Raw genomic sequence first — 12862 nt, 5'->3', positions numbered from 1 at the left:
GCCTATGTCTTTTAATTTTATATTAAATAGAGATTTTTTATTAATTACTGCCATTCTGGATTATTTCTAAGCCTTAATTTGGTTCCGTTTCTCATTTTCTTAGCTACTTTTCAAATTAGATTTGTCCATTTGTGAAGTCTTGGGTTTGTTTATAATGTATTCTATGTGGAGTATTTCTTTTTGTGCCAGCTTAGTAGGCATAAATTCTTTTAATTTCTGCTTATTTTGGAAGGTTTTTATGTCTTCTTTAATTTTGAAGGATAAATTTGATGGATATAATAATCTTGGTTGACAGTTATTTTCCTACAGGGCTTGGAACACACCATTCCAAACTCTTCTGGCTTTTAGAGTGCTGAGAAATCAGAAGTAATTCCAATTGGTTTGCCTCTAGATGTGACTTGACATTTTTTCTTGAGGTATAAAAAAATTCTATTCTTGTTCTGTATGTGGAGGATTTTAATTGCAATGTGTCTTGAAGAGGTTTTCTATTTATTTGTTTTTGTTTTTGATCTTGTTTATCTGGAGTTCTGAATGCCTCCGGTATCTAGATGTCCAGCTCATTCTCAAGATTTGGAAATTTTCTGTTACTATTTTCCTGAAGAGAGTAGTCATTAGCCTGCATCTCACAATGCTCTTCAATTTCAATGTTTCTTAAATTGATTCTCTTAATGTTGTTCCAGAGTTCTGTACATTGTGGTCATGGTTACATTTTTTTTTTTTTTTTTGCTTTAATACTGTCTGAATGTCCAAGGCTGGCCATCTTGCCTTTGAGCTCCGAGATTGTCTTTAGTGTGGTCTACTTTATTAGAGAGACTTTCAACTGAACACTTTATTTAATTTATTTTGTATTTCATTTCCAAGATTTCTGTTTGGTTCTTTTTCAATATCTCTATCTCCTTATTGATTTTCTCATTTATATCTTGCACTGACTTACTTATATCTTGCAACTGACTTCATTCAGTTGTTTTTCTGTGTTCTTTTGGAATTCACTGATCATTTCACAATCACTCCTTTGAATTGTTTGGCATTTCATTCACTTCAATATCTTTGGGGTCAGTTGCTGTTGAATCATAAACTTTAAGAGGTGTCATGTTATCTTGTTTTTTTGTATTTCTCTTATTCCTATGTTGGTTTTTATGAATCTGTTGGGATGGACTTCTCTTCCACTCTTATACATGGGCCTTTTTAGGGCACAATCTTCTCTTGCCAAAGTGTTCTGAGATATCAGGTTATTATAAAATTTTCAACATATTTCCAAATGGGTTTCATAGTATAGTTTCCCTGCTAGTTCTTTGGTAATGCTTGGTGTATTTTGATACACTTTTCCTGTGGGTCTCAAAACAGTAAGGTCCTCTTTGTAGATCTGGCAATTGTATTACAGCAGGGTATATGGGGTACCCACTCTATACCTCTATAATTGCTCTTCTTTATTAACCACTCTGTAACAACCAATCAGCACAACAAGAGCACACATGCGTGCGCACACACAGACACACAAAAGAAAGAAACTAAAGAGAAAAAACTTAATGCCCAACTGTCCATCTTTTAATTTCTTCTTGGGCTCTGTACTGAAAGAGAGAAAGAGCACACACTGGAGGTTATTAATCCCTTCAATCCAGTTGAGCTGCCAGTTGGATTGGCCTCAAACTGAAGCTGGTTGAAATAGCTCTCACCTTTCCTTCTCACCAGTGTAAGGTAGGATGGAATGGGAAGTCTGTAGTACTGTCAATTGGAATTTCATCTGGACTATCAGATGGGTGCACTCCCAGGGTGGGGCTGTTGCACTTCTAAGTGAGGAGTTTCAATGATGGGGGTTAGCTCTAATCAGGCTTTAGGGACTTTGTTGACTGGTATCTGTTTTGGAGAGATTAGATCAACACACCCTTAGGGCCAGGCAGATGCCATTCTCTGCTGGGTGTCTGGATTTTAGGAAACTCCCAAGAATTCCACTTGCATAATCCACTCCCCAGGAATGTGGCCTTCCTGGGCTTAGTCCCCTGAGTGTATTCATTTCTGTCTGTTCAGTTTCCTGACCCTCTTCCAGTGGTCACAAGAGCCACCAGAATCAAAAGGAAAGTGGTTGCTCTCTGACTTGGATCCCCTTGGGTAAAATTATCTGTTTCAATTTAATTCTCCTAGGTACATCCTAGGCCACACAGCAAATGCTTGCCAGGACAGTGTGGCAATGTTGCTACAACCTCCTGAGCTCCAGCAGCTGGCAAACTCCAGTTCTTTGTGCAGCCTCTGAATCAGCTAAGATATATATATATATATCTCCTTTTTAAAACTTTCCCTTGTACATCTTGAATCTTGAATACTCATCTCCTGTTATGGGTATTATTTTTTACACTTATTTATTATGTGCTAAATTAATTTATTGTTTTAAAATGTTATTTGTTAAAAATTTTATTATTTTCATGCTCAAATTATCCCTCATTTTGTCATGTGGAATTACTTCTGGATTCTGTGTCCATGTGTTATGATTCATTCATATCTTGCTTTCAGCATAAGCTATTCCAGGCTTACCTTGTATTTTCTCTGGCATAGTCCTGGAATTAGCCATTTTCCCAAGGATCCATGGTCCTTTTAGTAAAAAAATGTATATATAAATCAAGCCGGGACTGTAAGTGTGCTCATTTTTCATCAGGTGTCACTGCTTTATATGGAAATATATGTATCATAAATAAATATATGTTATATATAAACACATAATATACATAATCTTGAGTTCATATAATATATCCAATTCCAATCCAAAACCATAAGCTTTCTAAAACAATACATAGTGGAAGCCAGGTGTGGTGGCGCATGCCTGTAATCCCAGTGTTTCAGGAAGCTGAGGCAGGAGGATTGAGAGTTCAAAGCCAGCCTCAGTAATGGTGAGGCACTAAGTAACTCGGTGAGACCCTGCCTTTAAATAAAATACAAAATAAGGCTGGAATTGTGGGTTGGTGTTTGAGTGCCCCTGAGTTCAATCCCTGGTACTATCCCTAACCACTCCCACCCCAATCCACAGTGAAAATTATTTATTTCCAGCATTTGAAATAAGGAGTAATACAACATTCCTTTCTTTAAAATATTTGACTTTGTTTTCCTCTTTTGGATAAGAAGTTCCTGAATTCATTCATGCATGTATCTAACAGTCTTTTGGCCTGGAGGGTATTGCTTCCTTCAGAACAGCATATAGCTTTCCTTTCTCCAAGTTTTTCTTGTTCTGTATTGAAATTCTCATGGCATTCAATTTTTTTTCCCCCTGTCTATATTTGTAATTCCTTTTTAGAGTGAGAAACTTGGCTCCCATTATTGTTACACGCTTACCCGTTTGATGTATCATCCTGTACGTAACCCCTCTCTGCTTTTCACTCCCACCCCACTTCCACCTCCACCTATGTGTGGACACCCTGATCTCCCTGCTTGGGCTCTGATTCCCTCTTCAAGGCTGCCACTCTGTTGGACACCCTCCTCACTAAGCAGTTCACCTGTGCATTTACTGTTGGTCTCTGAAGGATTCCTTCCTCTCCTTGCTCAGGCTCTGAAGATCTCCTGCCCTTCCTTGGACTTTGACACTCCATCCCTCTGCATCACAGAGATGCCCTCGTCATTCTGTTTAGGGTCTGGCATCTCTTACTGTCTTCCCGTTGTGTGTGCCTTCCTTATCCTACCTGGTCTCTGACTCCCACTATGGGCCCTGACCTTTTCGGCCCCACCATAGACACCTGCCTTACTCTTCCTTAACTAATGACTTCAGGACTGAAATACTCAGAAGGGGAAGACCTCAGGTAGATTGTTTAAAATATGAAATATGATCAATAGATACCTAGATTTTTAGGTGTTTTGTCTAGAATCACAGAGAAAATAAATGACAACATAGGTATAGGCAGCTGTGTGTCCTCACAGGGACCTCATCTCTCTGGCTCACTATTTTACCCCCATGCCTATCAAAATGTTGAGTAGAATAGCTAAATTATTTTCTGTTTAGGTTTTTTTTTTTTAAATTTTTTTCTCTGCCAGCTTCATGTGTGTATAAAAATTTGTGACCATTTACACATTTGTTTATAACCAATGGTAATTCATGCTTTTACATCAGGGTCAATATCTAAGTTTTGTGCTTAAGAATTTTTTCCATTCCATGAATTTCTAGTCTTAGCCAGATGGGTGGCATTTTTTTTTTTTATTAATTCATGTGGCTGAGGACATGGAAGCCCTAAGAAGCCACAGCCTTTGTGGCATCCCAGGAATCCAGCACTTCCACTGAGTGTCTTGGTACCATCGGAGCTGATTTCCTTTTAAAACATTTGAAACCCTGCAAGAGAAAAATACCATCATCATAACACAAACATGAGTCCCTCAAATAGTTTCTTTAATCACTGTTCAAAGAAGAAGAACATTGTTCAGATAATCATGTGGGGATGTGTTTCCAAAGCACAATCTAAAGAATGTCATCTCTGAGAGATGTTTATTGAGATGATTCGGCAGTCAAATAGCATTAGAAACTTTGCAATTCATAATGCACATGAGTGTACTAAAGACTATAAGAAATCCTAAAGTGAAGAATCTTTGTGTAACCTGGTGCTCTCCAAATATCCTTAACCACAGAGCTTCTGTTTAGAATTATACCTACTTTGGCCTTATTTACTTATTTATGCAATGGGCAAAAAGATTGCATGTTACATGTGGCTACTATATGGAACAAATTAGGCAAAAATATGTAAAGTTTTATTTTATTTGGCTTTTTCATTGTGACTAAAAGGCCTAACAAGCAATTAGAGGAGGAAAAGTTTATTTTGGGGGCTCAATTTCAGAAGTCTCAATCTACAGACAACCAACCCCAATCTTTGGGGAGTGAGATAAGACAAAACAACATGGTAGAAATGTGTGGCAGAGGAATGCACCTAGGAACATGGCACTGGTGGTGAGGGGCAGGGAGGGAGAGAAAGAGAGGGAGAGAGAGAGAGAGAGAGAGAGAGAGAGAGAGAGAGAGAGAGAGAGAGAGAGAGAGAGAGAGGACTCAACTCTCTAGGTATAAAATATAAACCCCAAAGGCATACCCCCAATGACCCACCTTCTCCAGTCACATCCTACCTGTCTACAGTCACCCAATTAATCCCTATCAGGGGATAATGCATTTATTAGGTGAAGTCTCTCATAATCCAATCATTTCACCTCTAAACTTCTTTGCATTGTCTTACAAATGAGCTTCTGGGAAACATCCCATATCTAAACCATAACAAGTATGTTGTAGGTGTGTGTGTGTATATATAAACCATACTTGGTATATTGTAGGTGTCTACTAGGTGCTAATTCCTTTTCTCAGATCTATTATTTATTGAAAATTTTTATTTTTATTATTGAATGAGTAATCTAATTCAAAATATGGTAGAGTGCACCTGAGTTCAATCCCTGGTAACAACAACAACAAAATACACACACACACACACACACAAGGGAAAACGTCAAGTTTTTAGTTGTACACAATGCCTTTATTTTGTTTATTTATTTTTATTTAGTGTTGAGGATTGACAGGGCTTCGGGCATGCTAGGCGAGTGCTCTACCGCTGAGCCACAACCCAAGCCCAGGATATAACATTTTAAAAAGTTTGTTCCACTCCAGATTTCCATGAAAATTTTTTTATGTTCCCTTCCAGACATTTTGTGTGTACAACATGCAGACATATATAAAAAAGATTTTTTTTAACATATTCACAATAACTGAGATAATGGACTTGCATTCATTTGTACTTCATCAGTACCTCTAAGTCCTTTTATTTTGTACTACATTAGTGTGTTTTTCTTAAACTCCAGAGTTGGATAATGTTAGGGCTTTATACTCATGTCCCCTAAAGGTGTAAAGTGAGTGTTAAAGAGACTGGGGGGTATGTGTATATATACATATAAAGTATAGTTCCTACAGAATACTAAACCATTAATTCCTTTAGGGAGTATTTAGCAAGGTTTTACAAGATGTATTTTACATTTAAGGTGATCTTTTTGTTGTTATATACCATATATATATATATATATATATATATATATATATATATATATATATATATATAGTTGTTTAGGAGTCAACAAAAAATCACCTTAAATGTAAAATATATTTAAGGTGATCTTTTTGTTGTTATATACCATATATATATATATATATATATATATATATATATATATATATATAGTTGTTTAGGAGTCAACAAAAAAATCACCTTAAATGTAAAATATATCTTGTAAAACCTTGCTAAATACTCCCTAAAGGAATTAATGGTTTAGTATTCTGTAGGAACTATACTTTATTATCTTTCACCTTAATAGTTACTACTTACCAGGTATTATATCTCTGTATCTCATTCCTAAGGGAATATGAGTTCTTTGAGGACTTGTCCATGTCTCGTAATGATCTTGACATATTGAAGGCATTTAATAAATGTGGTTTTGATTAGTGGAGGGAACATCCAGAGCATCTATTCTGTCCACTATAAACAGAACTCAGAGGAGGTGGGTGCTCATTCACTCATTCATTCATTCTGGGATAGGTAAGGAGTGAGAAGAAGAACTTGGGATCCTGGCAGCAAAGTTAAATCTGAAGCTCCAGAGAGAAACCAGTTTGTAGGAACTCAGATGTAATATGAATTTGGGAATGGGTTAGGAGGTACATTTAAGCCCAAGATAGAGGGGTTGTAATTCTGGGCTTTAGTGCTTTGCAAAGCTCACCCCTGAACCAGTATGTCTACTTACCAACTACAGCTGTTAATGTGTAGGCTCCTTAAAAACTTCAAGCACTAGAATCACATACAGCTCTTGTTGTCCGTCCTCTCCTTGATAATATACTTCATTTCCCCAACAGAGAGGTGCATGGCCTGAAGCCCCTGCTCCTCTACCTGTGCTGGACCCTCCTAAAACAAAAGCACAGGAAGCTGAGCTGTAGCTGACCACCAGGCTCCACTGCCTTCCTGATTTCCTCTCTGGATCCTTCATTTTTGTTCCCTTCCTTTAGTCTCTTCCTTGTCTGGTTATTTACACTTTGACCCTCTTAGCTAATCCCTCCCCTTCTTTATTGCCCTGCATTATCTTCTTTTACCCGTAACTACAATCAATCAGTTTTTCATGTTCTCCTTCAGTGAAGGTTGAGGACAATGCAAGTGGAATATGCACCTTTTATTAGGTGATTTGAACTGCATTCTGGATTAACCTCAAAACTCCTAAAAATCGAAAAAACACCTTCCTGATCCATCACTGAAAGGACGAATCATCTTTATATTTTAGGACAATTTCTTATTAAAGTTCTTGGTTCAAGGAGAAGACACGTTAGTTGCTTTTCAGCAAGAAGTAGATCTGTGCCTTTACCATGGCTCGCTGCCGCCCCTGTGACCTCAGGGTGCTGGTAGCCGTTGCATGTGGGCTGCTGACGGCCATCATTTTGGGACTGGGCATCTGGAGGACAGTGATAAGGATCCAGAGAGGTAATGTCACCCTGTTTTGTTTTACTTTGAGAGAGAGAAGGCATGAGTCTCTGTCCCTGACATTTGCCACCTGACATAACAATGCTGGAGAGTAGCTTGTCCAGGCTAAGGCTGCCCACCACATTGCCATTATGAAATATAAGAGTCAACGACGGCTAGCAGGCAGCTGTGTATGTATAAATACACACGGTGTGTGAATAGGCAGCATGAAGAATGGCATAGTTGAGTTTTTATGCTCTTTTAACTCCCGACTGACTTAAAGAGTAATAATTAAAGTCATTAATAATACATTTGGATTTGTTTAATTCTACACAATTAAGGTAAATAGTTATGGGTACGCACAGCCAATCAAACATGGGCAGAATAGAATTTCATTTCAACAAGGATGTTTAGAAATAAACAATAGAGTTGTCAGTAAAATGACCTCAGAGTTTGCATACAGGCTTTCCTCTTTCCTCTTTTTGTAGTTAGAAAACAACTAAAAATTAAGATGTTAAAATGATTTTCCTGGTTATTCAACATGTAGTTATTAGTCTCCTGGTGTGTACATTGCTAATGTGTGAAACGGCATTAGGAGGGGCAGGAGTGTGGGAGACGATGGCATTAAGGAGAGCCCTCTGAGCTCACAACAATCTCTATGCTGTGCCCTTGGGTGGTGGAGGTTCTCCAAAAAGGGGGTTCAAAGTTAGATACATGGAACACTGCTTTTTTTCAAAAATAGAGAACATTTCTAATGAAACTGAGTAAATAGGGGCAACTAATGCCATTCTGGAGAGGCAGGAAGAGAGGCCATCTGCCCTCTGAGCAGACTGCTGTAGGAGCATAGTGTATGACTGCAAAGGTCCCCAGTGAGAACAGAAGGGGTCAAATACATGGGCTGCAGTCCTCTGGCCCCAGGGAATAATATTTGGAGAATACTGTATTAATATCATTTAGAGAACTAGGAAAAGAATTGATAAGAAATACATAATATTTAAACTTGGGGAAAATGTACTTTTGTTTGCTTAAGTTTTGTAAAATAGTTTATTTCAGGTTTTAAAAAATTGTGAACTAGAGATGTTTCTCCCTGGTAAGCTTGCTGAATCAATGAGCTTCATTTAAAGGGTAAATATTTAAGAAATCTTCTTTTCCTTTATTTATAACTTCTAGTTTTAAAGGGAAAAACTGAGGTGATTTTAAAAGGACACAGTTATAATAGAACTAATAAAACAAAGACCAAAGTGCAAAAACAACATGAAGAATGACAGGGAGGGGGATAGATTAAATGAAATCCAAAGACTCAGGGGGAGCTGCTTAAAATAAATACAAAATAAGATTAAGACCCCAAAGGAAGAATAGAGTAACAAATGTTCCATTTCTAACAGCAGAAACATACTGGCGCCTCATAAAAGACTAAATTTTCCATTGTTGTGAATTTTCCAATTAAATCTTTATATGAGGACATCCCTCAATTTTTTATTAAGCCCAATGGAAAAGGGGAGGGTCATCACTTTTGTTTAAAGAAAAGGATGGAGACTGGTACTATCTGCTGTAGTTATTTGCTTTGTCCATTTTATTTATTCATAGTGTGTTCGTTCCATTCCGCTTCATTTTTTCCCACTCACTTCCTTCAGTCTATTACTCCTCTTTCCATCCCATCTCATCCTATTCCATCCCATCCCATCCCATCCTATTCCATTCCATTCCATCCCATCATCTCATTTCTTATAATTTTTGGATGTTCTTCTTTTGGTTCCTCTACTTAGGTATAGAAATATATTGTTTTTTATTTTTTTAGAGGGATAAAGGTCATGAATATCTCTGGGAAATTCATGAAAACTATGATTGTCTTATTCAGAAAAAAATGTATACAAGCATACATGTTAAATTTTGGATAAAGTAATTTTATTGCAGTCAAAATTAATTTTGTTAACATAAGCAGATGTATAAATTATGCCTCATTTTTATTTTTCATTAGAAAGTGATAGCTTCTTAGTGAAAAAATAGAAAAAATCCTAAGTAAATTTCAATGAGAAGTTACTGTTATTTGACCATAGGGGACCAACACTAATATGATGATATGCATGCTATTTATGCATTTAATCATTAAAAGACCTATAATATCAAAAATTTTTTTCTATATTCTAAGCATTGTGCTAAAAATTTCACATAGTTGATATTATGTTCTATCTTGCAAGTGGGGGAAATTCAGGCTCTTGAGAATATTTCATGCTTACATAGCTGGAAAATGCTAGGTGTGGATTTGAACTTGACCATTTTTAACTTTAGTATCTGTGATCTTAACTTTCCTACAGAGAAGACAAGGGTAGACCCGAATCAATTAACTCATTTTTTCTTCTTGAAATAACAGTGGCTGAAAAACCTAATTCACAAAGACGTTCAGTAAGCAGCAGAATCAGAGCAGTCTGTTGTTTTGCTAGACAAAGTCAGGCTCTTTGGGGAAGTAAGATTGTCTTCAAGTCAATGAGATCTACATTATTAATGCAGTGTATAGAGTGTAGCTTGTAGTCATGCTTCAGTTTTAAGGCTTACTGAGTCTTCAGTGGTGTCCATAGATGTTTGGCTGCTGAGTAACTGTCATGGATTTGCCACCTTGTACTAGGATATGCAAAGTGCTTCCTTCAGCTTCGCTAAGTTATACTTGTCTGCATTGATCTTCTACCCAAGAACAGCAAAAGAGATTGCATCCCTAGCAGTATTCGTCCTGATAATTGGCTGCTTTTAATGGAAAGATTTCTCACATTCACATAGATCCAAACATCTAATACCTATCAAGACATGAAGGAGCTCAACTCTAATCATTCTAAGTGTTAGTTTTCCTAATTATTTATTAAAATGAATCATTGGTTTAAATATCAAACAAGTACTTCAAGACATAGTCTCTAGGATGCTAGGTATAGAGAAGTATTTTAAAATTCTGTTCCTATTTCCTTATTGATCTCTTGTTAAAACTGCACAGTTTAAGAGGGGTTGACAAATGCTAGGTGTGGATTGGAACTTGATCATTTTAACTTTAGTATCTGTGATCTTAACTTTCCTACAGAAAAAGTGGGAATAGGTTAAATTTATTTCTGGATTATTGGAGAAGTCCATCATTTCTACATGCCACTGATGGAACCATTAAAAAAAAAATGATCTTTTTCAACCAAAGTGACATGATGAGATATATTGCCAAGTGTAAAATTTTCTCCATCTATGTTCCCAGGCACAAGACTACCTATCCATTTGCAATGTCTAGACTTGAAGTTCTTCTTTAATGATGTCTATTTACCTGGAACACTCCCCACCAGAGTTTCACATGAATGGCTCTTTCTCTGATGATTTTGGTCTCATGTTGAGTGTCACCTCCTTCAAGAGATCTTTACTACCCACCCAGGCTGTTATCACCCTCTTTGCTCTGTCTTACATGCATTTTTGTCATCGCTTTTATCCTGGATAATTTCTTACTTAACTTGTTTACTGGTTAATTGTTTCCCCATTTCTAGAATGAGAGTTCCATGAGAAGGAGGGCCTACTTACTAAACTGCATTCCCTACACTTAGAATAGGACTTGCATGATAGCTGCCCAAACATAATTAATGAGTGAACAGAAGACTCATGTGACAACCAGAAACTGGGCTTAGTCCATTTGGGTTACTGGAACAATAGAAACTTATTTCTTGACGCATGATAAGCAACAGAAATTTATTTCTCACAGTTCTATTGGTTAAGAAGTATTGAGATCAAGTTATTGGGAGAGTTAGTATATGATAAAGGCCTGTTTCCTCGTTCAGAGAAGGTGGCTTTTTGCTATATCCTTATATGGTATCAAAGGAAAATTCTGTCTGTACAGCCCTTAATGGCATTAATTACATTTGGGCATGGTCTACCCTCATGAACTAATCACCTTTCAAAGTTTCAACTTCTAATACCTTCACATTGGAAAGTTTTAACAAGGGAACACAATATTCAGTCCATAGCATGAAATAAGAATTGTCAAATAGTTAAGAGAGGAACACCTGTTCCTTATAATGTCTTTTAAAGTATTAAAAGAAATACAATTCTGTACTTTTTAAAGAAAGGTATCACTTTAGTTTTCTTTCTCTACTCCAAGCCATGCACCATATCACCATTTCTAGGACTCTTTGCTTAAGATCTCTCCAATTGACCTCTTTAGTTTAACCCTGTGATCAGCAATGTTGTAGGATGCCTATATATTGGAGCAAATCTAAGTTTTGCAAGATAGGCTGGAATTTTCAAATTGAGCATGCTCCACAGAAAAACATCCATCTCGTCTGATGTATTTTCAGAATGGGCAAGCCTAAGTGCTCTGTCTCTGTTGGCTTTGTGCTTTCCATAGCAAGAGGCTTGTATCACAAAAAGCAGCATGGGTTTTGGGTTCCATTACATTTGATGATGAAAGTAAAATGAAAATATAATTAGACTTTATTATATTTCCTTCCTTTGACATTTTCCAACTTGAGCTAAGCCTACTGTAAATATAGACAGATGTTCATAATCACAATGTCAGTGGGGTGTTTTCTTAACCTCTATTAGTAGAGAATGTCTTACCTCAAAACACACTGGCAGTGCTGTTACACCTTATTTGACCATATCCCACACTTCTTCTGGCCCAAGAACTTCCTGTTCACTTGCGTCTCATTTCCTTCTCTCCAGATAGTCTAACCTTTGTTCCTTGCCACAGAACATACCTGTTCCTCAGCCTAACAAGAGATTTCAGTAGTTTGAAATAGCCTCAAACTGCAAAACCAGATTTTATAACACTAATAATTCTTCAGTAGAAAATGTGAGTTGTCAGGAAAGGTCAAGGAGAGTTTATTGTTTCTTAGAAAATAATCTGTCCATGGATACTTGGCTTTCATTTCTCTAGATTTCAGTACTTCCTATACTGCTAATCTCAGTAATAAATCTAACTCCTGAAGGACAGTTGCATTTGGGGTTTAAAAAAACACTTCAGAGAAGTGTTTTTTTGGATGGAGGAATCTGGGTTTCAGCCCACAGTGGTGTTTCTCAGTCTCAATTCTGCTGTTAAAAAAAATCTCACTTCTATTCCTTTACCATTCATCTCTCTTGCTGCCTCACATATCCACCCTCTAAATAAGAAAAACAGTGGTTTCTATGAAAGGGAAGGGATTCTTGTTTGAGGGATACATCTTTTTATGTAACTGACCAAGGATTACTTTAATATCAGAACATGGATTACTTTAATATCAGAACAGTGACATTTAGTGCTGATCCCATTTAAAAGTCACTGTCTTAAACCAAGAGGCTAGATTCTTGGCTTAGTGGTTTATTCCTGAGTTTCCAGGTGTTAGATATTTTTACTTGAAATTCTGGATATTGTCACCACCCATGATGGTCTCTGATGATGCATGTTGTTAAAGATCTTTATAGATATAGTGGTT

At 36.9% G+C, this 12862-nt stretch overlaps 1 protein-coding gene across 3 annotated transcripts in view; it reads left to right on the top strand.

The window, feature by feature from the left end:
* Window positions 1-7132: 7132 nt before the first annotated feature.
* Adgrg7 (adhesion G protein-coupled receptor G7) overlaps window positions 7133-12862 on the top strand; it is a 60145-nt gene continuing 54415 nt past the window's right edge. The window contains exons 1-2 of one of the 3 annotated variants that reach the window (XM_078044371.1): window positions 7133-7462; window positions 7603-7619. In XM_078044371.1, the coding sequence (XP_077900497.1) occupies window positions 7343-7462; window positions 7603-7619 (137 nt within the window). In that variant the 5' untranslated portion in view covers window positions 7133-7342. Of the gene's footprint in view, window positions 7476-7602; window positions 7620-12862 lie in introns of all 3 variants that reach the window. The other 2 variants (XM_078044370.1, XM_040268286.2) reach the window with 2 other exon arrangements.

The sequence above is a fragment of the Ictidomys tridecemlineatus genome, chromosome 3 (genome assembly GCF_052094955.1).
Source record: "Ictidomys tridecemlineatus isolate mIctTri1 chromosome 3, mIctTri1.hap1, whole genome shotgun sequence".
Taxonomy (NCBI): domain Eukaryota; kingdom Metazoa; phylum Chordata; class Mammalia; order Rodentia; family Sciuridae; genus Ictidomys; species Ictidomys tridecemlineatus.
The sequence above is the reverse complement of the archived record's forward strand: the minus strand, read 5'-3'. Positions and strand labels throughout refer to the sequence as shown.